This window comes from Phyllobates terribilis, unplaced genomic scaffold (assembly GCF_046119375.1).
Source record: "Phyllobates terribilis strain yellow unplaced genomic scaffold, ASM4611937v1 Scaffold_8__6_contigs__length_399053987, whole genome shotgun sequence".
NCBI lineage: Eukaryota > Metazoa > Chordata > Amphibia > Anura > Dendrobatidae > Phyllobates > Phyllobates terribilis.
Window position 1 is genome coordinate 363,795,985 of NW_027362768.1, and position 26,367 is coordinate 363,822,351.

At 41.3% G+C, this 26,367-nt stretch overlaps 1 protein-coding gene across 3 annotated transcripts; it reads left to right on the forward strand.

Moving 5' to 3' along the window:
• Positions 1-211: 211 nt before the first annotated feature.
• Positions 212-26,367, forward strand: LOC141157470 (coiled-coil domain-containing protein 3-like). Of its 3 annotated transcripts, none has more exons than XM_073644807.1 (4): positions 212-439; positions 2,831-3,783; positions 19,813-19,987; positions 25,726-26,367. In XM_073644807.1, the coding sequence occupies exons 2-4, from the start codon at positions 3,425-3,427 to the stop codon at positions 26,008-26,010; spliced, it is 819 nt and encodes a 272-aa protein (XP_073500908.1). In that variant the 5' UTR covers positions 212-439; positions 2,831-3,424; the 3' UTR covers positions 26,011-26,367. The 3 variants fall into 3 exon arrangements, with proteins under 3 accessions (XP_073500908.1, XP_073500907.1, XP_073500906.1); XM_073644806.1 differs by having other exon boundaries at positions 212-374; XM_073644805.1 differs by lacking the exon at positions 212-439 and having other exon boundaries at positions 2,719-3,783.

Here is a 26,367-nt window from a genome sequence, read left to right on the forward strand (position 1 = left end):
TGACATGTCACTCTCCGCAAGGAGAAACGTTACCCCTTGGATCCCTACTCCAATTAGGGAATTTCTTCACCCCCCCCCCACCTGTGACCAAAGGCTCCTGTGTCCTGACTATTCTGTTTGGGTAACCATCCCCATCTAGTGGCCATGATGCATAATTACACTATGCTCTCGCCCTATGACATTCCTCATTGCATTCTTACACATTGCCCTGGGGTGAGGGAATTTTAAGTGCAAGTTCACAGATTTTTGCATTACAGAGAAGACAGAAGCAGCAATGACGACTCCAGACCAGAACCACAAAGATTAACAATAAGATGTAGATTTGGATCCAAAACTGGTTTTGACGGATTTGGAGAAATCTGGAAACTACCAAGGTCAGTGGTGGCTCATTACTGATCCTGCTGCGTCTCCTATGCTGCCGCCCGCCTGCGGTCACCAGGTAATGTGCTCATATCTGAGGCCGGACGCTGCACGGTTGTCACTGCATTGTCTTCTTAATGGCAGGTGAGACGCTATAATACCTGATACTTATTATGGGGTGCAGACCAGGCCGCCTCCAGGATTATGCGGGTCCTTGGACATCAGAGCCCCTAGGATCCTTCTTCCGTTTTCCTTTTTTTTTTTTTTGCTATAACTTTTTATTTCCATATGACTTTTTGATCTAATTTTCTTCCATGTTTTTGTGAGGCGAAGTGCCCATAAAACCGCGATCCTGCCATTCATATTTGGATATATATTATAATATTAGTTCGGACAGTTACCAAATATGTTTTTTGTTTTTTTTTAGATTTTATTTACATTTCTGGAAACAGGAGGGTGATTTTATCTTTTTTTTATTTATTTTTTTTATTATTATTTTTCATTTTTTATTATATATATTTTTTATTGGCCTCCCTCGGGGACTTGAACCTGTGATTGAATGTACAATACACTGCAATACTGTAATATTGCAGTGTATTCTAAAATTACCGATATCCTATGAAGCCAAGTGACGGGTGTAAATACAGGGCAGAGAAGGGCACAGTCAGGGGCCCTGGGTGCCAGTGGGATCCCATTTCCAACCTTTTAAATGCTGCTGTCACTATTGACAGTGACTACTAAGGGGTTAAATTGCTGCAATCAGAGCGAGCGGGCTCAGATCCTGAACCTGCATCATACATGAATTGTGCCAAGGCCATAGTAGTGCAGCTTTTGGGGGTCATATTTACAACAATTTCCCAATAATGACCCATTATTTTCTTTACAGTTTATCAGATCCAAGATTCTATGGGGTCAGAAAGTAAGGAAAAGCTTGCATTTTAAATAGGGCCGAGCTGTAATACTAAGCACAGCCTATGCAGAAGAGTGGCGCTGTTTCTATATAAAAAAAACTGACTCTTATTCAGGTTATTTCAAAACATTTCTGCTTGGTTCCACAAACAGCACCACATCCATTCACAGGTTGTGCCTGGAATTGCAGCTTAGCCTAATTTCCTTCAATGGAGTAGAGCAGCAATACCAGACACAACCCATGGACAGGTGTGGCGCTGTTTCCTAAATAAGCTGCCATGTTTTTCTAATAATGGACAACCCCTTTAAAGAGGGAAAAAAAATAATGGAATCCATTCATCACAGAAGCGACACCTCCGTCAGCTTATGTTACCTTTTACAGACATAGGTGTAATTCAAAGATCTTGGGGGGCTCGAATGCAAAATCAGTAACAAGTCTCCCACCCGCCATGTACCATTGTCACAGGCTATGTAAGTCACTCCTAATTTGTGACGCATGTTCAATGGAAAAACGCCAAATCTCAACCCTGCGACCACTTCAATGAATCAAATAAAGGAAGAATAATAACCCCTAATTATAGAAAATAGCCGTTGTCAGTACGTCCTGTTAGTCCTGAGAACAAAAGCCCAACTGGCCACTTAAAGGGAAAATAGCAATTTTAATGGGATGTGGTTCTATAAAGTACAGCTCAACGGCATATGTCGATTCTTTTGCCTTTTTTCAAGTGCTATGCTTGCTTTCAGTAAATTAGAACTTTTCTTTGTTCACAGTTGCTAAACTTTTTTTTATTTATTATACGGCAATCTGGTTTATTTAATTAAGCAGACCCTTTTTTCTGTTGTCATACCATGCTTTATATTTAGGGACATAGCTGGTGGGGTCAACAAGTGCGCCGTTTTGACTTAGCCAGGGTATTTAGACACAGGATAAGGAAAGCTTAAGTACTGATATGGTTATAAATCCCCCTATGAGTCCACTACAGTGGACATTGCCAACATTAATATGATTAGAATGCTTCACTGGTCTGTACCATTTGTTGCAAGGATGGGTGGGGTGTTGTATATTGTATTTAAAGGGTCACTTACAGGAGAGACATAGCTATAGGGTCGTACCTGGAACCTGAGAAGACCCCAATGGCCCCTTTGCAACATACACGGCACATGTTTGATGTGGCCCCTGCTATAGATCTTGGATTGGGGCCCGGGAGCTTCAAGTTAAGCTTCTGATTTGCAGTAAAATGGTTTGAAACAAAAGGGGGAAAAACCTGTTCTATCCACCCAGATTCCTAAGTTATCTGTGCCAAGGAAGTTTCCTTTGCTCTCCCTCCTTTGGCAGAGTTGTGGGTAAAACTTGGAAGCTCCTCGCCTATTTTCTGCTCCCATTGCAGTCCCTTTTTTTTTTCTCTTTAATCAGTAAAATATGCACTTTTTTATAGACTAAAGTGGGAGGGCGGATGATGGGGCTCCTATTACACTCCAATCCTAAATAGGTTTGCTGCCTGTCAAGACCATCAGAAGGAACATGTTCAATGTGTAAATGGAGATTTCTTTGTCTCCACAGGGTCCTCAGACGAGGAGGAGAGAAAGTTCTCGAGATGCTTCTGTAATTCTGTAGGAAAGGTTCTACATTCTGGAGGCTGCGAAACGCAACAGTCTGAGGCTGAAAACTGATCTGCCCTGTTTGCTCAGGAATTTGCAGTCGATTGAATGGACTTTAATGAGCGGCAGACTATTCCCCCCCACCCCCCACCCATCCTCGTACGGAGAGTCTCAACATCACACAGACCCCAGAACGTGATCCAAACTCAACCACAAGTATCTCGTCTCGTGCTGCCTAGGAGCGATGGAGTGAGGAGCCAGGAGAGGACGCCAAAAAGGGTGACCTAGAGCACAAAGAGAGGTCCTGGGAGACTTCTCTCCTATAGCCTGGAGGAGAAGAACCTTCTTCATCCCATGGATGGTCCACGTTTGGCCGGTTGACACTAAACGTATCTTCTAGAAGACCTAGACTGATCTTAGGGTTTCCTTTGTGTTTGCAGATTCTTTGGCATTTGCTCTTGACATCTGGAGCCATTGACGAGTTGTTGGCTCCTTTTCGAACGTCTTTGCCAAAATTTATCTAGAGGAAATCCAGGAACGGCAAAGAGCTGACAAAATGTTGCTCCTCAGACTCATAGTGGTTGGTGCCATCACGCTTGGACTTCTTGAAGGATGCCAGATGCCTCAAGATTGGAGACCGCAGACCGAAGCCTGCCGAGCGGAACTGGTTGAGACCGTGGTGTTTGCCAAGGTGTTGGCTCTTCATCAGGACAGCTACAGCGTCTACAACTACCTGCCCTGGCAGTACAACTCCGACCTCTTCTACTCTGCGGAGATTGAGCTGCTGTGTGACCAGGGCTGGGGGAGCATGTTGGAAGTTCCTGCGGGATCCCGACTTAATGTCACGGGACTCGGTTACTTCAACTGTCACTCGTACACGGTGATGGAGAACAACTCCTATTATTTCTTCCTAAGGTAATGTAGGTCTGTGATATGCTCACCTTAACACCATTCCTTTTCCCACTATTTCACGTAAGAGGGTGTGTATACTTTTGCAACCATTTACTTCCGTATCAAATTCCAAAAATGAAGTAACTTTGCAAATCATCATTATTAAACATTTTTAAAAAAATCTACCGTTTTGTGTATACAGCTTCTCTGCAGACCTATCTGTTTCAAAGGTTACAGTCTCCAAAACAAATCTGACCCTGCAACCTTCTGTCAGAGCGTTCTTACTAACTGAATGCCAAGTCTGCATTGGAGCCGCATACACAAAACGGCAGGAGGTTTGCAAGAGCAAAATATAAATTCAGTCAAGGAGTCATCTTCTTCCATTTCCAGTTTCTCAGCTGCATCTCTTTTTTGGGAATGCTGGGTGACGTCTAATGTGGTGACTATTAATGCCCTCTCTGGGGAACATGCTTATAATTTCATAACTAGGCAGAATAGGCATTCAGGGGTCCGGAAAAACTTGGTGACAACCCTTGCAGGGGCAGAATATTTGAAGTCACATTGATTGTCACCCAGCTTTCCCAGAAGCAGACATGTCTTTGCTATATTTTTTGAAAGTTACTGCCACAGAGATACATGATAAGATCTGTCTGCAGTCACCACTAGGGGGAGCTCCCTGTATACAGAGATACATGATAAGATTCTGTCTGCAGCCACCACTAGGGGGAGCTCCCTGTATACAGAGATACATGATAAGATTCTGTCTGCAGTCACCACTAGGGGGAGCTCCCTGTATACGGAGATACATGATAAGATTCTGTCTGCAGTCACCACTAGGGGGAGCTCCCTGTATACAGAGATACATGATAAGATCTGTCTGCAGCCACCACTAGGGGGAGCTCCCTGTACACAGAGATACATGATAATATTCTGTCTGCAGTCACCACTAGGGGGAGCTCCCTGTATACGGAGATACATGATAAGATCTGTCTGCAGTCACCACTAGGAGGAGTTCCCTGTATACAGAGATACATGATAAGATTCTGTCTGCAGCCATCACTAGGGGGAGCTCCATGTATACAGAGATACATGATAAGATTCTGTCTGCAGCCACCACTAGGGGGAGCTCCCTGTATACAGAGATACATGATAAGCTCACCGCATACTGTTCATACATTGAACTCTATAATAACACAGTATGCGGTGAGCTGACGGTAGAACAAATTTAATCACTGAATTTTATATCTATGTTGGGGATTTGGAACTTTATATCAAATAATCAACCACAAACTCAAGGAAAGACAGGGAAATCTTCCTTCATAGATGCATAGACAGTGAAAATGGCAAGTAATCTGACAAATTTCAAGGGTTCCCAAAATCGACACACCTATGTAAGGTGTAGAGAGGACCTCTATGGGTTTAGAGTAATAAAACTCATGTTTTATCTACTGTAACTTGTCTATATACAGTAGATAACACAGGATCCACCATTCACAATAGGTGATGTCACAGCTCACCTCCTCCTCCTGTATAATGACTGATAACTCCTCTATATACAGTAGATAACACAGGATCCATTATTCACAATAGGTGATGTCACAGCTCACCTCCTCCGGTACAATGACTGATAACACCTCTATATACAGTAGATAACACAGGATCCATTATTCACAATAGGTGATGTCACAGCTCACCTCCTCCGGTACAATGACTGATAACATCTCTATATACAGTAGGTAACACAGGATCCAGCATTCACAATAGGAGATATCACAGCTCACCTCCTCCTCCTCCTGTACAATGACTGATAACACCTTTATATACAGTAGATAACACAGGATCCATTATTCACAATAGGTGATGTCACAGCTCACCTCCTCTGGTACAATGACTGATAACACCTCTATATACAGTAGGTAACACAGGATCCAGCATTCACAATAGGAGATATCACAGCTCACCTCCTCCTCCTGTACAATGACTGATAACACCTTTATATACAGTAGATAACACAGGATCCATTATTCACAATAGGTGATGTCACAGCTCACCTCCTCCGTTACATTGACTGATAACACCTCTATATACAGTAGGTAACACAGGATCCAGCATTCACAATAGGAGATATCACAGCTCACATCCTCCTCCTCCTGTACAATGACTGATAACACCTTTATATACAGTAGATAACACAGGATCCATTATTCACAATAGGTGATGTCACAGCTCACCTCCTCCGGTACAATGACTGATAACACCTCTATATACAGTAGGTAACACAGGATCCAGCATTCACAATAGGAGATATCACAGCTCACCTCCTCCTCCTCCTGTACAATGACTGATAACACCTTTATATACAGTAGATAACACAGGATCCATTATTCACAATAGGTGATGTCACAGCTCACCTCCTCCGGTACAATGACTGATAACACCTCTATATACAGTAGGTAACACAGGATCCAGCATTCACAATAGGAGATATCACAGCTCACCTCCTCCTCCTCCTGTACAATGACTGATAACACCTTTATATACAGTAGATAACACAGGATCCATTATTCACAATAGGTGATGTCACAGCTCACCTCCTCCGGTACAATAACTGATAACACCTCTATATACAGTAGGTAACACAGGATCCAGCATTCACAATAGGAGATATCACAGCTCACCTCCCCCCCTCCTCCTCCTGTATGTAAAATTAAAAAAATTTTGAAACAAAAAGTAAAAAATACATTTAACATAAAAGCCTGATTTTAACAATCTGTAATTTTCTGAGGATCCCATAACCACTGAGCCGCTCCTACTCTGCTGTGCCATATGTAGCTCCATTATGAGGGCACTGAAGGTAAACCCCACTATAGTGACGCCACAGAGAGGAGACCCCATACAGACATCGGAGACCTCCGCAGACCTCTACACTTTTGGTTTCCAGACAGCAGGCGGCTGACAGATCCTGGACAGATCACCGTATGTGACCCGCCGGGTGGAGATGATCTCATAAAACGTGAAAGCAGAGATTTAATGAGGTGCAGCCTATAACAGGGGGCGATAAATCCGCAGATGGCCCGGGGACTCCCAGTATAGTAGACGTCGGGACATAACTCAGACACTGGGAATGTTTTAAGGCTTGTTAACTTAATAGGTCTGCAGGGAAGCGGGGCGGCCATGATGGCTCTGGGGTGGGCACGGTGCACGCTGTCCTTGGTGGTCGTCCATCGTTACTAGTGTTATGCATTGCTTCAGGAAATCCCAATCCAGTAGTAGACTCTCGCCTTACGCTCATAACAGTTGCAAGAAATTCCTGGGGTTTGATAGTTTTCTATGTGTTACTGGCCCTTTTAGAGGTACAGAAATGCCCATGAGAGGCGAGAGGATCGTGCTGCAGCGCAGGTGGTGGTGCAGCTGCTGCAACGTTCTCGCACCTCGCAGGCAACACCAGATCAGAACGACGGACCCCCATTAAATGACACAATGGAAAACTGTTACAAAGAGGAATTTAGGAATAAAGTTTTGCAGTCTTGATGGAACAACCTCTTTAACCTCTAAAAGGGGGTTACACCTGAGCACCTTTTGTCTCTGCTCCTGATGTGTCTGATTTACTACATACTTGCATTAACCATCAAATAACCTTTCTGGAGCAAAGCAAAGAATTCTGCATTGTGCTGCTCCTCTGTTGTTTCTCCTGGAAATGAACATGATATTCTGGGTGCTACCATTCTCCTTGTAAGTAGGGTGTTCCCCTTACTGTGTAGGATCTGTCCACATTGACCAAGAGAAGGATAACCCCCCCCCCCCCCCTCCAGTTGTCAACTTTCCAGGAGGAATAATAGAGTAACACACTTGTCCGAAATAAAAATGAAGTTGAGTTTTCTACAATCAGTAATGTATTTTATACGTTTTATTTACCTTTGGGAAATGTTTTCAGGCAAGAAATCGTCACTTTAGTCTGAATGCCTGAGGTGGCATATAGGGGGCACACTGACATTTTGGTAGAGAAAATGGCGCTAATCCTAAATGAAAGTTTATTATTGGACCTTATTGAAATAATGCAAGCAGAAGCCAAACTCCCCCCATAGCTGCATCAGGACCCCTGCACAGGAACGCACAGTCCTCTCCACTTGCTCAGCTGTCTCCTAAAAATCCCATAGAAATGAATGGAGAGAGAAAGCAGTGCATCTGCAGCCGCCTCTCTACTCGCAGAGGCCATATCTATGAGACTTAGAATATGTCCTGATATGTTTTTTAGGTCTGCGATGAGCATTCCCTTTCAGATTATACATTTCTGTCTTTAGTCAACACAAAGGGGGAGCTCCTTGTATACAGAGATACATAAGATTCTGTCTGCAGTCACCACTAGAGGGAGCTCCCTGTGTACAGAGATACATAAGATTCTGTCTGCAGCCACCACTAGAGGGAGCTCCCTGTATACTGAGATACATGATAACATCCTGTCTGCAGCCACCACTAGGGGGAGCTCCCTGTGTACAGAGATACATGATGAGATCCTGTCTGCAGCCACCACTAGGGGGAGCTCCCTGTGTACAGAGATACATGATAAGATTCTGCCAGCTGCCACCACTAGGGGGAGCTCCCTGTGTACAGAGATACATGATAAGATTCTGCCAGCAGCCACCACTAGAGGGAGCTCCCTGCATACAAAGCTATATAATATTCTGTCTGCAGCCACCACTAGAGGGATCTCTCTATATACAGAGATACATGATAAGATTCTGCCAGCAGCCACCACTAGGGGGAGCTCCCTGTATACAGAGATACCTGATAAGGTTCTGCCAGCAGCCACCACTAGGGGGAGCTCCCTGTATACAGAGATACATGATAAGATTCTTCCAGCAGCTACCACTAGGAGGAGCTCCTTGCGTTCAAAGATATATAAGATTATGTCTGCAGCCACCAGTAGGAGGATCTCCCTGTATACAGAGATACATGATAATATTCTGTCTGTAGCCACCACTAAGGGGAGCTCCCTGTATACAGAGATACATGATAATATTCTGTCTGCAGCCACCACTAGGGGAAGCTCCCTGTATACAGAGATACATGATAAGGTTCTGCCAGCAGCCACCACTAGGGGGAGCTCCCTGTATACAGAGATGCAGGATAAGATTATGTCTGCAGCCATCACTAGGGGGAGCTCCCTATATACAGAGATACAAGATAATATTCTGTCTGCAGCCACCACTAAGGGGAGCTCCCTGTATACAGAGATACATGATAAGATTCTGTCAGCAGCCACCACTAGGGGGAGCTCTCTGTATATAGAGATACATGATAAGCTTCTGTCTGGAGTCACCACTAGGGGGAGCTCCCTGTATACAGAGATACATGATAAGATTATGTCTGCAGTCATCACTAGGGGGAGCTCCCTGTATACAGAGATACATGATAAGATTCTGTCTGCAGCCATCACTAGGGGGAGCTCCCTGTATACAGAGATACATGATAAGATTCTGCCAGCAGCCACCACTAGAGGGAGCTCCCTGCATACAAAGCTATATAATATTCTGTCTGCAGCCACCACTAGAGGGATCTCTCTATATACAGAGATACATGATAAGATTCTGCCAGCAGCCACCACTAGGGGGAGCTCCCTGTATACAGAGATACCTGATAAGGTTCTGCCAGCAGCCACCACTAGGGGGAGCTCCCTGTATACAGAGATACATGATAAGATACTTCCAGCAGCTACCACTAGGAGGAGCTCCTTGCGTTCAAAGATATATAAGATTATGTCTGCAGCCACCAGTAGGAGGATCTCCCTGTATACAGAGATAAATTATAAGATTCTGTCTGCAGCCACCACTAGGGGGAGCTCCCTGTATACAGAGATACATGATAAGATTCTGCCAGCAGCCACCACTAGGGGGAGCTCCCTGTATACATAGATACATTATAATATTCTGTCTGCAGCCACCACTAGAGGGAGCTCCCTGTATACAGAGATACATGATAAGATTCTGTCTGCAGCCACCACTACGGGGAGCTCCCTGTATACAGAGATACCTGATAAGGTTCTGCCAGCAGCCACCACTAGGGGGAGCTCCCTGTATACAGAGATGCAGGATAAGATTATGTCTGCAGCCATCACTAGGGGGAGCTCCCTGTATACAGAGATACATGATAAGATTATGTCTGCAGTCATCACTAGGGGGAGCTCCCTGTATACAGAGATACATGATAAGATTCTATTTGCAGCCATCACAAGGGGGAGCTCCCTGTATACAGAGATACATGATAAGATTCTATTTGCAGCCATCACAAGGGGGAGCTCCCTGTATACAGAGATACATGATAAGATTCTGTCTTTCTGTCTGCAGCCACCACTAGGGGGAGCTCCCTGTATTCAGAGATACATGATAATATTCTGTCTGCAGCCACCACTAGAGGGAGCTCCCTGTATACAGAGATACATGATAATATTCTGCCAGCAGCCACCACTAAGGGGAGCTCCCTGTATACAGAGATACATGATAGGATCCTGTCTGCAGCCACCACTAGGGGGAGTTCCCTGTATACAGAGATACAGGATAAGATTCTGTCAGCAGCCACCATTAGGAGGAGCTCCCTGTATACAGAGATACATGATATGATTCTGCCAGCAGCCACCACTAGGGGGAGCTCCCTGTATACAGAGATACATGATAAGATTCCGCCAGCAGCCACCACTAGGGGGAGCTCCCTGTATACAGAGATACATGATAAGATTCTGTCTGCAGCCACCACTAAGGGGAGCTCCCTGTATACAGAGATACATGATAGGATCCTGTCTGCAGCCACCACTAGGGGGAGTTCCCTGTATACAGAGATACAGGATAAGATTCTGTCAGCAGCCACCATTAGGAGGAGCTCCCTGTATACAGAGATACATGATATGATTCTGCCAGCAGCCACCACTAGGGGGAGCTCCCTGTATACAGAGATACATGATAAGATTCCGCCAGCAGCCACCACTAGGGGGAGCTCCCTGTATACAGAGATACATGATAAGATTCTGCCAGCAGCCACCACTAGGGGGAGCTCCCTGTATACATAGATACATTATAATATTCTGTCTGCAGCCACCACTAGAGGGAGCTCCCTGTATACAGAGATACATGGTAAGATTCTGTCTGCAGCCACCACTACGGGGAGCTCCCTGTATACAGAGATACCTGATAAGGTTCTGCCAGCAGCCACCACTAGGGGGAGCTCCCTGTATACAGAGATGCAGGATAAGATTATGTCTGCAGCCATCACTAGGGGGAGCTCCCTGTATACAGAGATACATGATAATATTCTGTCTGCAGCCACCACTAAGGGGAGCTCCCTGTATACAGAGATACATGATAATATTCTGTCTGCAGCCACCACTAGGGGAAGCTCCCTGTATACAGAGATACATGATAAGGTTCTGCCAGCAGCCACCACTAGGGGGAGCTCCCTATATACAGAGATACAAGATAATATTCTGTCTGCAGCCACCACTAAGGGGAGCTCCCTGTATACAGAGATACATGATAAGATTCTGTCAGCAGCCACCACTAGGGGGAGCTCTCTGTATATAGAGATACATGATAAGCTTCTGTCTGGAGTCACCACTAGGGGGAGCTCCCTGTATACAGAGATACATGATAAGATTATGTCTGCAGTAATCACTAGGGGGAGCTCCCTGTATACAGAGATACATGATAAGATTCTGTCTGCAGCCATCACTAGGGGGAGCTCCCTGTATACAGAGATACATGATAACATTTTGTCTGCAGCCACCACTAGGGGGAGCTCCCTGTATACAGAGATACATGATAACATTTTGTCTGCAGCCACCACTAGGGGGAGCTCCCTGTATACAGAGATACATGATAACATTTTGTCTGCAGCCACCACTAGGGGGAGCTCCCTTTATACAGAGATACATGATAACATTTTGTCTGCAGCCACCACTAGGGGGAGCTACCTGTATACAGAGATACATGATAACATTTTGTCTGCAGCCACCACTAGGGGGAGCTCCCTGTATACAGAGATACATGATAACATTTTGTCTGCAGCCACCACTAGGGGGAGCTCCCTTTATACAGAGATACATGATAACATTTTGTCTGCAGCCACCACTAGGGGGAGCTACCTGTATACAGAGATACATGATAACATTTTGTCTGCAGCCACCACTAGGGGGAGCTCCCTGTATACAGAGATACATGATAACATTTTGTCTGCAGCCACCACTAGGGGGAGCTCCCTGTATACAGAGATATATGATAAGATTCTGTCTGCAGCCACCACTAGGGGGAGCTACCTGCATACAGCTTTATAATACAGTGAGCTCCCTCTAGTGGTCACCGCAGGCAGATATAATTTTATTATCTAACCCTCTGCTGTGGGGATTCGGGCTGCAATATAGAAATATTGAGAAGTGAATCAGAGCAGAATTTAAGATTCATTTAGATTAGTAAAAAATTCTGAACAAAGGGTGGATATTTTTGTCAGAAGGGGTCATGGGGGCTGCGACAGTCCTTTTTCTAGTTTATCTTTTGCTAATCAGGGAGATTTTTTTCCTCCTTTCTTCTGCAGATTTTTCCCTGCTTGCCTCATCTGTTATGTTTAGTTACGTATAGTTTATGTCTATATTCTCTTGGTTTGGCCTTAAAAGTTACCGGAGAACCCCCCAGTGACCCCTCGGGCAGGTTTTCCACCAGGAGCGGATCAGAGGTGGTGTCTTTAATCATGGCTGTATATATGTTGTATATTTACAGTAGGGGAAGGTTTATGTTACACATTGTGCAGCACTCAGCAGTGGCCCCCCATGGTGGTAACACCATTATAAGCGATCAGTAACCCGGCCCTGATGATGCTTAATCACAGGGCATAACATATCTCTCTCTATTGTACTGATGCTTTGCTACAATGTATCAGCGCAGTTAAAATATATCTGTTAAAGGGGAACTCTCATTTCACGAAGTGATGGCATATATTGATAGGATATGCCATCACTTTATGATCGGTGGGGGTCTACCCATCAGAGACCCCCCACTAGTCCTCAGAATGAAGGGGTTTCATTGCCGATTCAGTGCTGCAGCCTCTTCTTTTTTTCCTCCAACATGGCTGAGCAAGCATATTATAGATTTCTATTGAGGAAGTAGCCATCATCATCAGCCATGTCAGCTTTTATAGGACTGTTCTGTCACCCAGTCATCTAGAGAACTCTCCATCTCCCTCTCATAGCTCCTCCTGGCAGTTAAGTCAATAAAACGTCCTTTCTTGCTACCCTCATTGACCTCAGTCATGGAGAAAAAAGGAACAAGAAGAGCTTGGAAATCTAATTTATTAGTGACATCTAGGAGGAAGTAGCTAACTTCTCCTCCCAAGAGAAATCAATGCAGCTGAAATAAGTCATACATGAGGGCTGTTTTCATAATCGCGGTATTTTTATTGTCCTGACCCCGAGCACAGCTCAGACCTGTGGAAATAACTAGAAGCCATTAATGTACGTCTTGATAATCAGTTATCCGATGTGATGACTGTGGAGCGTGCAGACGTGCCGGTGACTGGTCACTGAGTCTAGCTGACTGCGCCATCTTAATATTTAAACCAATATTTAGGATCAAAGATAAAACAACTCTGCAATATAAAAGCTTAATAAATCCCCCAGGAATGCAGCGTAATCCGTCCTCTGGCCGGAGGGTGCACAGGACAAGAGCGTCATACAGACGTACAGGAGGCGACTGTGCAAGAACTCCCAGGATACTAAACCGTACTAGGCATATAGTTGTAGTTATACTATTGTCCATAAGGGGGCAGTATTATAGTAGTTATATTCTTGTCCATAGGGGGCAGTATTATAGTAGTTATATTCTTATACATAGGGAGCAGTATTATAGTAGTTACATTCTTGTACATAGGGGCAGTATTATAGTAGTTATATTCTTGTACATATGGAGCAGTATTATAGTAGTTATATTCTTGTACATAGGAGCAGTATTATAGTAGTTATATTCTTGTACATAGGGGGCAGTATTATAGTAGTTATATTCTTGTACATAGGAGCAGTATTATAGTAGTTATATTCTTGTACATAGGAGCAGTATTATAGTAGTTATATTCTTGTACATAGGAGCAGTATTATAGTAGCTATATTTTTGTACATAGGAGCAGTATTATAGTAGTTATATTCTTGTACATAGGGAGCAGTATTATAGTAGTTATATTCTTGTACCTAGGAGCAGTATTATAGTAGTTATATTCTTGTACATAGGAGCAGTATTATAGTAGTTATATTCTTGTACATAGGGGGCAGTATTATAGTAGTTATATTCCTGTACATAGGAGCAGTATTATAGTAGTTATATTCTTGTACATAGGAACAGTATTATAGTAGTTATATTCTTGTACATAGGAGCAGTATTATAGTAGTTATTTTCTTGTACATAGGGGGCAGTATTATAGTAGTTATATTCTTGTACATAGGAGCAGTATTATAGTAGTTATATTCTTGTACATAGGAGCAGTATTATAGTAGTTATATTCTTGTACATAGGAGCAGTATTCTAGTAGTTATATTCTTGTACATAGGGGACAGTATTCTAGTAGTTATATTCTTATACATGGGGGCAGTATTCTAGTAGTTATATTCTTGTACATAGGAGCAGTACTATAGTAGTTATATTCTTGTACATAGGGAGCAGTATTATAGTAGTTACATTCTTGTACATAGGGGCAGTATTATAGTAGTTATATTCTTGTACATAGGAGCAGTATTATAGTAGTTATATTCTTGTACATAGGAGCAGTATTATAGTAGTTATATTCTTGTACATAGGGGGCAGTATTATAGTAGTTATATTCTTGTACATAGGAGCAGTATTCTAGTAGTTATATTCTTGTACATAGGAGCAGTATTCTAGTAGTTATATTCTTGTACATAGGAGCAGTATTCTAGTAGTTATATTCTTGTACATAGGAGCAGTATTCTAGTAGTTATATTCTTGTACATAGGGGACAGTATTCTAGTAGTTATATTCTTGTACATAGGGGGCAGTATTAAAGCAGTTATATTCCTGTACATAGGGGGCAGTATTATAGTAGTTATATTCTTGTACATAGGGGGCAGTATTATAGTAGTTATATTCTTGTATATATGAGCAGTATTATAGCAGTTATATTCCTGTACATAGGGGGCAGTATTATAGTAGTTATATTCTTGTACATAGGGGGCAGTATTATAGTAGTTATATTCTTGTTCATAGGAGGCAGTATTATAGTAGTTATATTCTTGTATATAGGAGCAGCACTATAGTAGTTATATTCTTGTACATAGGAGCAGTATTATAGTAGTTATATTCTTGTACATAGGAGCAGTATTCTAGTAGTTATATTCTTGTACATAGGAGCAGTATTCTAGTAGTTATATTCTTGTACATAGGGGACAGTATTCTAGTAGTTATATTCTTGTACATAGGGGGCAGTATTATAGCAGTTATATTCCTGTACATAGGGGGCAGTATTATAGTAGTTATATTCTTGTACATAGGGGGCAGTATTATAGTAGTTATATTCTTGTACATAGGGGGCAGTATTATAGCAGTTATATTCCTGTACATAGGGGGCAGTATTATAGTAGTTATATTCTTGTACATAGGGGGCAGTATTATAGTAGTTATATTCTTGTTCATAGGGGGCAGTATTATAGTAGTTATATTCTTGTATATAGGAGCAGCACTATAGTAGTTATATTCTTGTACATAGGAGCAGTATTATAGTAGTTATATTCTTGTACATAGGAGCAGTATTATAGTAGTTATATTCTTGTACATAGGGGGCAGTATTATAGTAGTTATATTTTTGAACATAGGAGCAGTATTATAGTAGTTATATTCTTGTACATAGGGGGCAGTATTATAGTAGTTACATTGTTGTACATAGAGGACAGTATTATAGTAGTTATATTCTTGTACATAGGGAGCAGTATTATAGTTGTTATATTCTTGTACATAGGAGCAGTATTATAGTAGTTATATTCTTGTACATGGGGCCAGTATTCTAGTAGTTATATTCTTGCACATAGGGGACAGTATTCTAGTAGTTATATTCTTATACATAGGGGGCAGTATTATAGTAGTTATATTCCTGTACATAGGGGGCAGTATTATAGTAGTTATATTCTTGTACATAGGGGGCAGTATTATAGTAGTTATATTCTTGTATATATGAGCAGTATTATTTCAGTTATATTCTTGTACATAGGGGGCAGTATCATAGTAGTTATATTCTTGTATATATGAGCAGTATTATTTCAGTTATATTCTTGTACATAGGAGCAGTATTATAGTAATTATATTCTTGTACATAGGAGCAGTATTATAGTAGTTATATTCTTGTACATAGGAGCAGTATTATAGTAGTTATATTCTTGTACATAGGAGCAGTATTATAGTAGTTATATTTTTGTACATAGGAGCAGTATTACAGTAGTTATATTCTTGTACATAGGGAGCAGTATTATAGTAGTTATATTCTTGTACATAGGGAGCAGTATTATAGTAGTTATATTCTTGTACATAGGAGCAGTATTATAGTAGTTATATTCTTGTACATAGGGGGCAGTATTATAGTAGTTATATTCTTGTACATAGGAGCAGTATTATAGTAGTTATATTCTTGTACATAGGAGCAGTATTATAGTAGTTATATTCTTGTACATAGGAGCAGTATTATAGTAGTTATATTCTTGTACATAGGAGCAGTATTATAGTAGTTATATTCTTGTACATAGGAGCAGTATTCTAGTAGTTATATTCTTGTACATAGGAGCAGTATTCTAGTAGTTATATTCTTGTACATAGGGGGCAGTATTATAGTAGTTATATTCTTGTACATAGGGGGCAGTATTATAGTAGTTATATTCTTGTATATATGAGCAGTATTATTGCAGTTATATTCTTGTACATAGGGGGCAGTATTATAGTAGTTATATTCTTGTACATAGGAGCAGTATTATAGTAATTATATTCTTGTACATAGGGGGCAGTATTATAGGAGTTATATTCTTGTACATAGGAGCAGTATTATAGTAGTTATATTCTTGTACATAGGAGCAGTATTATAGTAGCTATATTCTTGTACATAGGAGCAGTATTATAGTAGCTATATTCTTGTACATAGGAGCAGTATTATAGTAGTTATATTCTTGTACATAGGAGCAGTATTATAGTAGTTATATTCTTGTACATAGGGGCAGTATTGTAGTAGTTATATTCTTGTACATAGGAGCAGTATTATCGTAGTTATATTCTTGTACATAGGGGGCAGTATTATAGTAGTTACATTGTTGTACATAGAGGGCAGTATTATAGTAGTTATATTCTTGTACATAGGGAGCAGTATTATAGTTGTTATATTCTTGTACATAGGAGCATTATTATAGTAGTTATATTCTTGTACATAGGGAGCAGTATTCTAGTAGTTATATTCTTGTACATAGGGGACAGTATTATAGTAGTTATATTCTTGTACATAGGGGGCAGTATTATAGTAGTTATATTCTTGTACATAGGGGGCAGTATTATAGTAGTTATATTCTTGTATATATGAGCAGTATTATAGTAGTTATATTCTTGTATATAGCAGCAGTATTATAGTAGTTATATTCTTGTACATAGTGGCAGTATTAAAGTAGTTATATTCCTGTACATAGGGGGCAGTATTATAGTAGTTATATTCCTGTACATAGGGGGCAGTATTATAGTAGTTATATTCTTGTACATAGGGGGCAGTATTATAGTAGTTATATTCTTGTATATATGAGCAGTATTATAGTAGTTATATTCTTGTACATAGGGGGCAGTATTATAGTAGTTATATTCTTGTACATAGTGGCAGTATTATAGTAGTTATATTCTTGTACATAGTGGCAGTATTAAAGTAGTTATATTCCTGTACATAGGGGGCAGTATTATAGTAGTTATATTCTTGTACATAGGGGGCAGTATTATAGTAGTTATATTCTTGTATATATGACCAGTATTATTGTAGTTATATTCTTGTACATAGGGGGCAGTATTATAGTAGTTATATTCTTGTTCATAGGGGGCAGTATTATAGTAGTTATATTCTTGTATATAGGAGCAGTATTATAGTAGTTATATTCTTGTACATAGGAGCAGTATTATAGTAGTTATATTCCTGTACATAGGGGCAGTATTATAGTAGTTATATTCTTGTACATAGTGGCAGTATTATAGTAGTTATATTCCTGTACATAGGGGGCAGTATTATAGTAGTTATATTCTTGTACATAGGGGGCAGTATTATAGTAGTTATATTCTTGTAGATAGGGGCAGTATTATAGTAGTTATATTCTTGTATATATGAACAGTATTATTGTAGTTATATTCTTGTATATAGGGGGCAGTATTATAGTAGTTATATTCTTGTACATAGGGAGCAGTATTATAGTAGTTATATTCTTGTACATAGGGGCAGTATTATAGTAGTTATATTCTTGTACATAAGGGGCAGTATTATAGTAGTTATATTCTTGTACATAGGAGCAGTATTATAGTAGTTATATTCATGTACATAGGGGCCAGTATTATAGTAGTTCTATTCTTGTACATAGGAGCAGTATTATAGTAGTTATATTCTTATACATAGGGGCAGTATTATAGTAGTTATATTCTTGTACATAGGGGGCAGTATCATAGTAGTTATATTCTTGTACACAGGGGCTTTATTATAGTAGTTATATTCTTGTACATAGGGGCAGTATTATAGTAGTTATATTCATGTACATAGGGGGGGCAGTATTATAGTAGTTCTATTCTTGTACATAGGAGCAGTATTATAGTAGTTATATTCTTGTACATATGAGCAGTATTATAGTAGTTATATTCTTGTACATAGGGGGCAGTATTATAGTAGTTATATTCTTGTACATAGGAGCAGTATTATAGTAGTTATATTCTTGTACATAGGGGCAGTATTATAGTAGATATATTCTTGTACATAGGAGCAGTATTATAGCAGTTATATTCTTGTACATAGGGGGCAGTATTATAGTAGTTATATTCTTGTACATAGGGGGCAGTATTATAGTAGTTATATTCTTGTACATAGGGGGCAGTATTATAGTATATAGCCGTTCATTATAATGACACCAGCCACGATTGTATCAGTGTCGGGTATCAGGGGTCACACTTTGCGTCTCCCTCCTATATGCAGCACTTGGCGCTCTCTGCTCTCTTTGGCTCCTGTACGTCCTGTTTCCCATCAGTGTAGACTTGCTGTACGTTCTCAGTCTCGGGCCGGAAGCTGCTCTCGCTTCCCTCTGGGACTCTTTATGACTTACAGGTTGGTATATAACATTTTCTAGCTCGGAGTTCTGTGCCTTTCTGTGTGTGCCGGTTATGGATCTCAGGCTTCACATCTGTGCCAGAGAAAATAAAGAGCTGGAATTACCAGAAGGTCTATAAGTCTATACTTTAAAATATCCGGAAACACGGTCTATTATTTTGTTGCTAGCTTTGCATCGAATTGTGGATCTGGAATCCAGACTGAACCGTGATTAATGGATCCTTGGCTTCCGGCTGATACAATTATTCACACTCGGCGGCAGCTGCACCGATTTGCTGCAATGGATGAGTCTGGAGGCTGGATCTGGTGTAACTGCTGCCTCCGCACCCCTTATAGCTCTGCCCTAGGGGGCACAATAGCAGATAACATCCTTCCCGTTGCTTTCCTACACCCCAGTCTTCTAGGTCACGTACGTGTAGGAGTTGTCATGTTAGTTTTCCCAAGACTCTTGGTTGCTGCCACTGGAACTCGTTTCCTCGGAGCGTTTATTTTCCTAGAGATTTAGTCCTTGACACAACTGAACTACTGGGATGAGTGCAGGGTGAATCCTGTGACTGTTTTATGGCACTTACCACCCAAAATGAATAGAAAAAAAAATCACATTGACAAAATAAGTTCTACTTGGTCAAAAAGTTCTAAAAGTCTGGGTTTCTTCCATGGACCTTCTCGTCTAACCATCTTTTCTTTCTTTCCCTTCAGGATGGATGAAAATTATAATCTTCTTCCACACGGAGTCAATTTTCAAGATCCCATCTTTCCCAACACACCAGAAAATAATCGCATATTTGCAAATATATTTCAGTTTTCTAATTGTGCAGCCGGAATAGATCCAGAGATTTACTCTCCAGACTGGGAAGCTCAAGAAGACAGCAGGGTGAGCAGACCGTCATCTGGTCTGAAGAACCTCCTTGAGTCTTGTGCCATGGTGTTTTCGGTCTGTCGGGCCATCTGTTTCTTATCTTCTTCTGATTTTTGTTTCTTGTCTGACACATTTCTTCAACTTTTACAGATCTTATCACAAATATCTATACCTGAGACACGTCCTATCATTAGCTCCAGCTTCTCAACAACTTTTCTACTATGTTCTCCAACTCTGTGATATTTGGTTTTATATGCATATTTCATAGGAGTCTTCTACTTCTTGTGAAAATCTGTCATTCTTCTTGGAGTCGTCTCAAAAAAGAACTTTTACGCAAATTTCATCATCCTCTTCAGTTCCTTAATATCTGAGACACTTGTCTCCAGCTTCTTACACATTTCTACCAAACGTGTCATATGCTAAACTCTCCAGTTTCATAACTTCTTTTAAGTTTGACCACTTTCACGCAATCTTCTCCGGCTTCTTCTTACCCGACATACTCCTTGGAATCATCGCAAATCAACAATTTTTGGCAAATTTGTGATACATTTTTTTTCTAGGTCCTCATCTTGATATTTCTTAGAATCTCTCCAACTTTACAAGAAGTTTGGTCAAAAAACTCCAAATACGACACCTTTTGAAGTATTTACTAAATATATCAGATATTGTACATGTGATTCTGCTTCTTAAAGGCAATCTGTCCATAGGATCACCCCTCCTGAGCCTATATGGGCATGTAGATATGTAGATCATAAGAAGCTCAATAAAATGATGCCTTGATATATGCCATCCGATTTCTTATTTCAGAGAAATCCACATTTTTCTTAATATGTAAAAAAAACGTTAAGATCTATGGGCCGGCCATAGATCTCCCTCCAGGGCTTATTATAAATGAAAGGGGGTTATCAGAGTGAGACATGTAATGACTGACAGGCTGCTTTCCTGATCTACATGTCTCACACCGGTAAAGCCCCCTTTTCACTATGACCTCCACGTTCATATAGACGGCTTAGGCATGTTGATCCTCCTGACAGATTCCCTTTAAAACTTCCCACCATTCGCTTTGTCATCTTTTAACCTTGTTCTCCTGCTTCTTAAAACTTGACATATCAAGGTAACATCTGACGTCTTAGTATTTTACTGTTCGCTTCTTAACACGCGACACTCTGGATTCTTCTCAAGCAGCAAATCTCTGACACATATCAAGGAGTCTTCTTCAAATTGTACGGTTCATTTAGTAAAGTTCTCAACCTCATTAATCTTTTCCAAATACCCTAAACTGTGACATTTTTCACATTCGTTAGCATCTGATAACATTTGTAGGTCCCATCCAGCCTTTTAATTATTAACCCTTTGTGTATTTTCCAACTTCACAACATAACACTTAATTTTATTAGCAGTGATGTTTTTGACCTCTTCATAATTGACCGATTTCTTCGTCTTCTTCTCCAGCTTCTTAAGAATCCACACACTTCATGCAGTTTTCTGGAACAACCAGAGTCTTGTCCAACAACTCTAGAGTTCGGCACCTTTCTTCTACAGCAACATAACACAGGAAAGAGTTTTGTCGATTTTATCCAGCTTATTCCTTCTACAGTGGCATTTTTTTCGCAGAATCTTCTTATTCCTTCTACAGTGGCATTTTTTTCGCAGAATCTTCTTTGGCTTCTTAAATCTTAAAAAAAGGAGGTGTCACATTTTATGGAATGTCCTACAAATACAATATGTATTTTTTTTTTAGATTCTCAGAGTCTTTACATTTCATAGAATCCTTTCCAACTTTACAACATCTTATCGAAAGCTTAAAAGTTTTCAGTTTCTTAAAGGGGTTTTCTCATCATCATAAATGGGTAAAACCGCAAAGTGCTTGTAAAGACCAGCATCTTTGCAATTAACCTCTCATTAAAAATCCTCTTCATTCTCAAGGAGAGAGGGATTTTTATTTCTATTACATGCTACATTAGTGGCCACCGCTGCACTCTATCAGAGGTGTTTGGTTTCTTAGGCAAGGAGCACGTGCTTGCAAGCTCTTTGGCTGGATTATTGTTTCCGACCAGCTCCTCCGATGTTGCACAAAGGCAAAACTGCCTCTGCTTGTATCATGGGAGAGCACAGAGTCCGGTTTAGCGGTGCGACAATGCCACTGGTCCAAATTGTCAGGCATAACACAAGCGCACTGCCACTACCCTGGCATGCAGTAAAGCTGGGAGGCGTGGAGCGGTGCACTCTTGAAGAGAGATTATGAGAATCATCTTTTAAAGATACATGTAGTAGAGTTGTCTCCAACCTATTATGGTGACATCTCTCCGGCTTCTTAAAACTTGACACACTTCATCGAGTTTCTCAGATAGGAGTCTTGTCCAACAACTCCAAAGTTTGACACCTTTGTTCTACAGCTAGCTAAGGCAGGCATGCACATTAAACTCAGCTGACCGGTCAACCATCTGTTGTGTATAGGGGCCTCCAAGGCTCCTCCATCAGATGATGTCAGGGGAGATAAGAATCGGACAGTTTGTATTCAACACTTGATCCTTTTATTCTCAAGGCTGATAAGCCGCTGCCAGAGACGTCTAGGAGCCGCTAACTCCCCTTTCTCCATTGAAAGCACAAGAATGATCGGCGGCCGGGGGAGATAGGTGTCGGCTGAATGAGCATTCGGCTACCAGCCGTCTTGTGTGTATGAGCACCTTTATAGGTTCTAGATCTTTTCTAGATCATTACTTGGCTTGGTTCCATGTGTCTTCAGTTTTGTAGAGTCTTCTCCAGCTTCTTAAAACCGAATATACTGTATGGAGTCTCATCTTTTCCAATTTTACAGCACATCTTAAGATACAATATGTTTACAATCCTCTCCAAGTTAACGTCATTCATTGTATCTTCAACTTCTTCTTCTTAATATGTGACTCATATCATCGAGATTCCCCAACGTTTTATTAGTTAAGTGATTGTTAAATCACATTTTCTTTAATGGAAAGTACACTGGTCAAAAAAATAAAGGGAACACACGAATAACACATCCTAGATCTGAATGAATGAAATATTCTCATTGAATACTTTGTTCTGTACAAAGTTGAATGTGCTGACAACAAAATCACACAAAAATCATCAATGGAAATCACATTTATTAACCCATGGAGGCCTGGATTTGGAGTCACCCCCAAAATTAAAGTGGAAAAACACACTACACGCTGATCCAACTTTGATGTGATGTCCTTAAAACAAGTCAAAATGAGTCTCAGTATTGTGTGTGGCCGCCACGTGCCTGTATGACCTCCCTACAACGCCTGGGCATGCTCCTGATGAGGCTGAGTATGGTGTGTGGCCTCCACGTGCCTGTATGACCTCCCTACAACGCCTGGGCATGCTCCTGATGAGGCTGAGTATTGTGTGTGGCCTCCACGTGCCTGTATGACCTCCCTACAATGCCTGGGCATGCTCCTGATGAGGCTCAGTATTGTGTGTGGCCTCCACGTGCCTGTATGACCTCCCTACAACGCCTGGGCATGCTCCTGATGAGGCTGAGTATGGTGTGTGGCCTCCACGTGCCTGTATGACCTCCCTACAACGCCTGGGCATGCTCCTGATGAGGCTCAGTATTGTGTGTGGCCTCCACGTGCCTGTATGACCTCCCTACAATGCCTGGGCATGCTCCTGATGAGGTTGCGGATGGTCTCCTGTGGGATCTCCTCCCAGACCTGGACTAAAGCATCCGCCAACTCCTGGACAGTCTGTGGTGCAACGTGACGTTGGTGGATGGAGCGAGACATGATGTCCCAGATGTGCTCAGTCGGATTCAGGTCTGGGGAACGGGTGGGCCAGTCCATAGCTTCAATGCCTTCATCTTGCAGGAACTGCTGACACACTCCAGCCACATGAGGTCTGGCATTGTCCTGCATTAGGAGGAACCCAGGGCCAACCGCACCAGCATATGGTCTCACAAGGGGTCTGAGGATCTCATCTTGTACCTAATGGCAGTCAGGCTACCTCTGGCGAGCACATGGAGGGCTGTGCGGCCCTCCAAAGAAATGCCACCCCACACCATTACTGACCCACTGCCAAACCGGTCATGCTGAAGGATGTTGCAGGCAGCAGATCGCTCTCCACGGCGTCTCCAGACTCTGTCACGTCTGTCACATGTGCTCAGTGTGAACCTGCTTTCATCTGTGAAGAGCACAGGGCACCAGTGGCGACTTTGCCGATCCTGGTGTTCTGTGGCAAATGCCAAGCGTCCTGCACGGTGTTGGGCTGTGAGCACAACCCCCATCTGTGGACGTCGGGCCGTCATACCACCCTCATGGAGTCGGTTTCTAACCGTTTGTGCAGACACATGCACATTTGTGGCCTGCTGGAGGTCATTTTGCAGGGCTCTGGCAGTGCCACTCCTGTTCCTCCTTGCAGAAAGGAGGAGGTAGCGGTCCTGCTGCTGGGTTGTTGCCCTCCTATCGCCCCCTCCACATCTCCTGGTATCTGCTCCATGCTCTGGACACTACGCTGACAGACACAGCAAACCTTCTTGCCACAGCTCGCACTGATGTGAAATCTTGGATGAACTGCACTACCTGAGCAACTTCTGTGGGTTGTACTGTAGACACTGCCTCATGCTACTGTACCTCTAGGGGTGAGAGCAATGGCAAAATGAAAAAGTGACCAAAACAACAGCCAAAAAGGATGAGAACAGAGAAATGGTCTGCGGTCACCACCTTCAGAACCGCTCCTTTATAGGGGGTATCTTGATAATTGCCGATCATTTCTACCAGTTGTCTGTTCCATTTGCACAACAGCAGGAGAAATTGATTCACAATCAGTGTTGCTTCATAACTGGACAGGTAGATTTCACAGAAGCGTTATTGACTCGGAGTTACATTGTGTTGTTTAAGTGTTCCCTTTATTTTTTTGAGCAGTGTATAATCATATAATGACCTGTTATTAAAATTCTGATTTCTTTATGTATTTTTTTTTAATACTCTGCCATTTGTTTTTCTTCATATCACGATCTTTATTAAAAAAAAATATAACAACATTAGTAATCTTGAAATTTTTACTCTGGACTCTTTTTTTTAAAACCCATACTTGCTGTCTTTTCAAGGAGAGTTTTCAGCAGTTTCATTATCATCAGAGGCAGGAGTATAATGATGAGTAACACCTACATAACAGCTGATAACACATGATCCACCAAGCACCATGGGTGATCTCATTTGTCCTGTCCTTTCAGGAAGAGTTTTCCGCTGTCTCATTATCATCAGAGGCAGGATGACAATGAGAGAGAACCTCAAATAACACAGGATCCACTAATAACAATAGGTGATCTCATTTGTCCTTTCCTTTCAGGAAGAGTTTTCAGCAGTCATTATCATCAGAGGCAAGAATACAACAACCTTTGATAACACAGGATTCACCAATCACAATAGGTGATGTCACGGCTCCCCCTTCGTTCACAATAATCTTGGCACATGCTCATTAGATGCTTCAGTAAATAAAATCTGATCATTGTGGCTAATATTCATGTGTTATTTCCTGAAACAAAAGGAAGTTAAGAGATTAAAAAAGCCCCAGTGGTCGGTGTGAAAATTGAAATATTTCTTTTTTTTTAATGTTTAATACAGATTGTGATATGTAAAAAAAAAAAAAAAAAGGCAAAACTGAGAAAAAAATAGATATTTACCATAAAAAAAGGTAATTTTTAAATGATAACTTCCCTTTAAATCAGTGATGTTAAAACACAAGTCTGATATATTCTATCCTCTTTCTTGAAGCTGATGTGTGACTCGGTACAGAGGGCCTTACTAGAGGAAGAAGAACGGTCAAAAACCTTATCCCAAAAAGTCCGATTCCTGGAAAAAGCCAATGCACACCTTCGCGAGAAAGTGAAGAACCTAAAACGAGCCTTACGTCAGGCAACCGAGGACAATAAGAAAGACGTTCTGTCCAAGCAACTCTTGGAGAAGGACAAAAGTCTTGATCTAGATAACCCCAAACAGAGCAAGAAGATCATATCCAGACCAACGAAGAAAGCAACGGGGAACAAGATGGATTCGTAATCCGGTCTATTCCTCTGGTTATCGAATAACTCGGCGCCAAGTAGCACTAAATTCTGGACACAAAGTTTGGACAAATCCGCTGCTCTTTGGTTCCTTTGACGCAAATTTATGAAAATCAGTATTATATGCAACGAGTATACGTCATGTATATACCATGAAAGCGCCAATATTCTGATCAGACCGGGGACTTAAATCCAGTTGGCCGTAATCAGTCCATTTCTTGCCATTGTATATGCAATGTATATAAATGTATCAGCAAATATCCCGAAAACGCAATAAATATATATATATATATATATATATCTATATATATATATATAGTAGTTAAATGAACAATAAACAGGAATTTTAACAGTT

Coding starts and splice junctions, on each gene's coding strand:
- LOC141157470 (XM_073644807.1), top strand. CDS start 3,425: ATGTTGCTCCTCAGACTCATAGTGGTTGGTGCCATCACGCTTGGACTT. Junction 3,784..19,812: donor TCCTATTATTTCTTCCTAAG/GTAATGTAGGTC, acceptor CTTTCCCTTCAG/GATGGATGAAAATTATAATC. Junction 19,988..25,725: donor AAGCTCAAGAAGACAGCAGG/GTGAGCAGACCG, acceptor TCTTTCTTGAAG/CTGATGTGTGACTCGGTACA.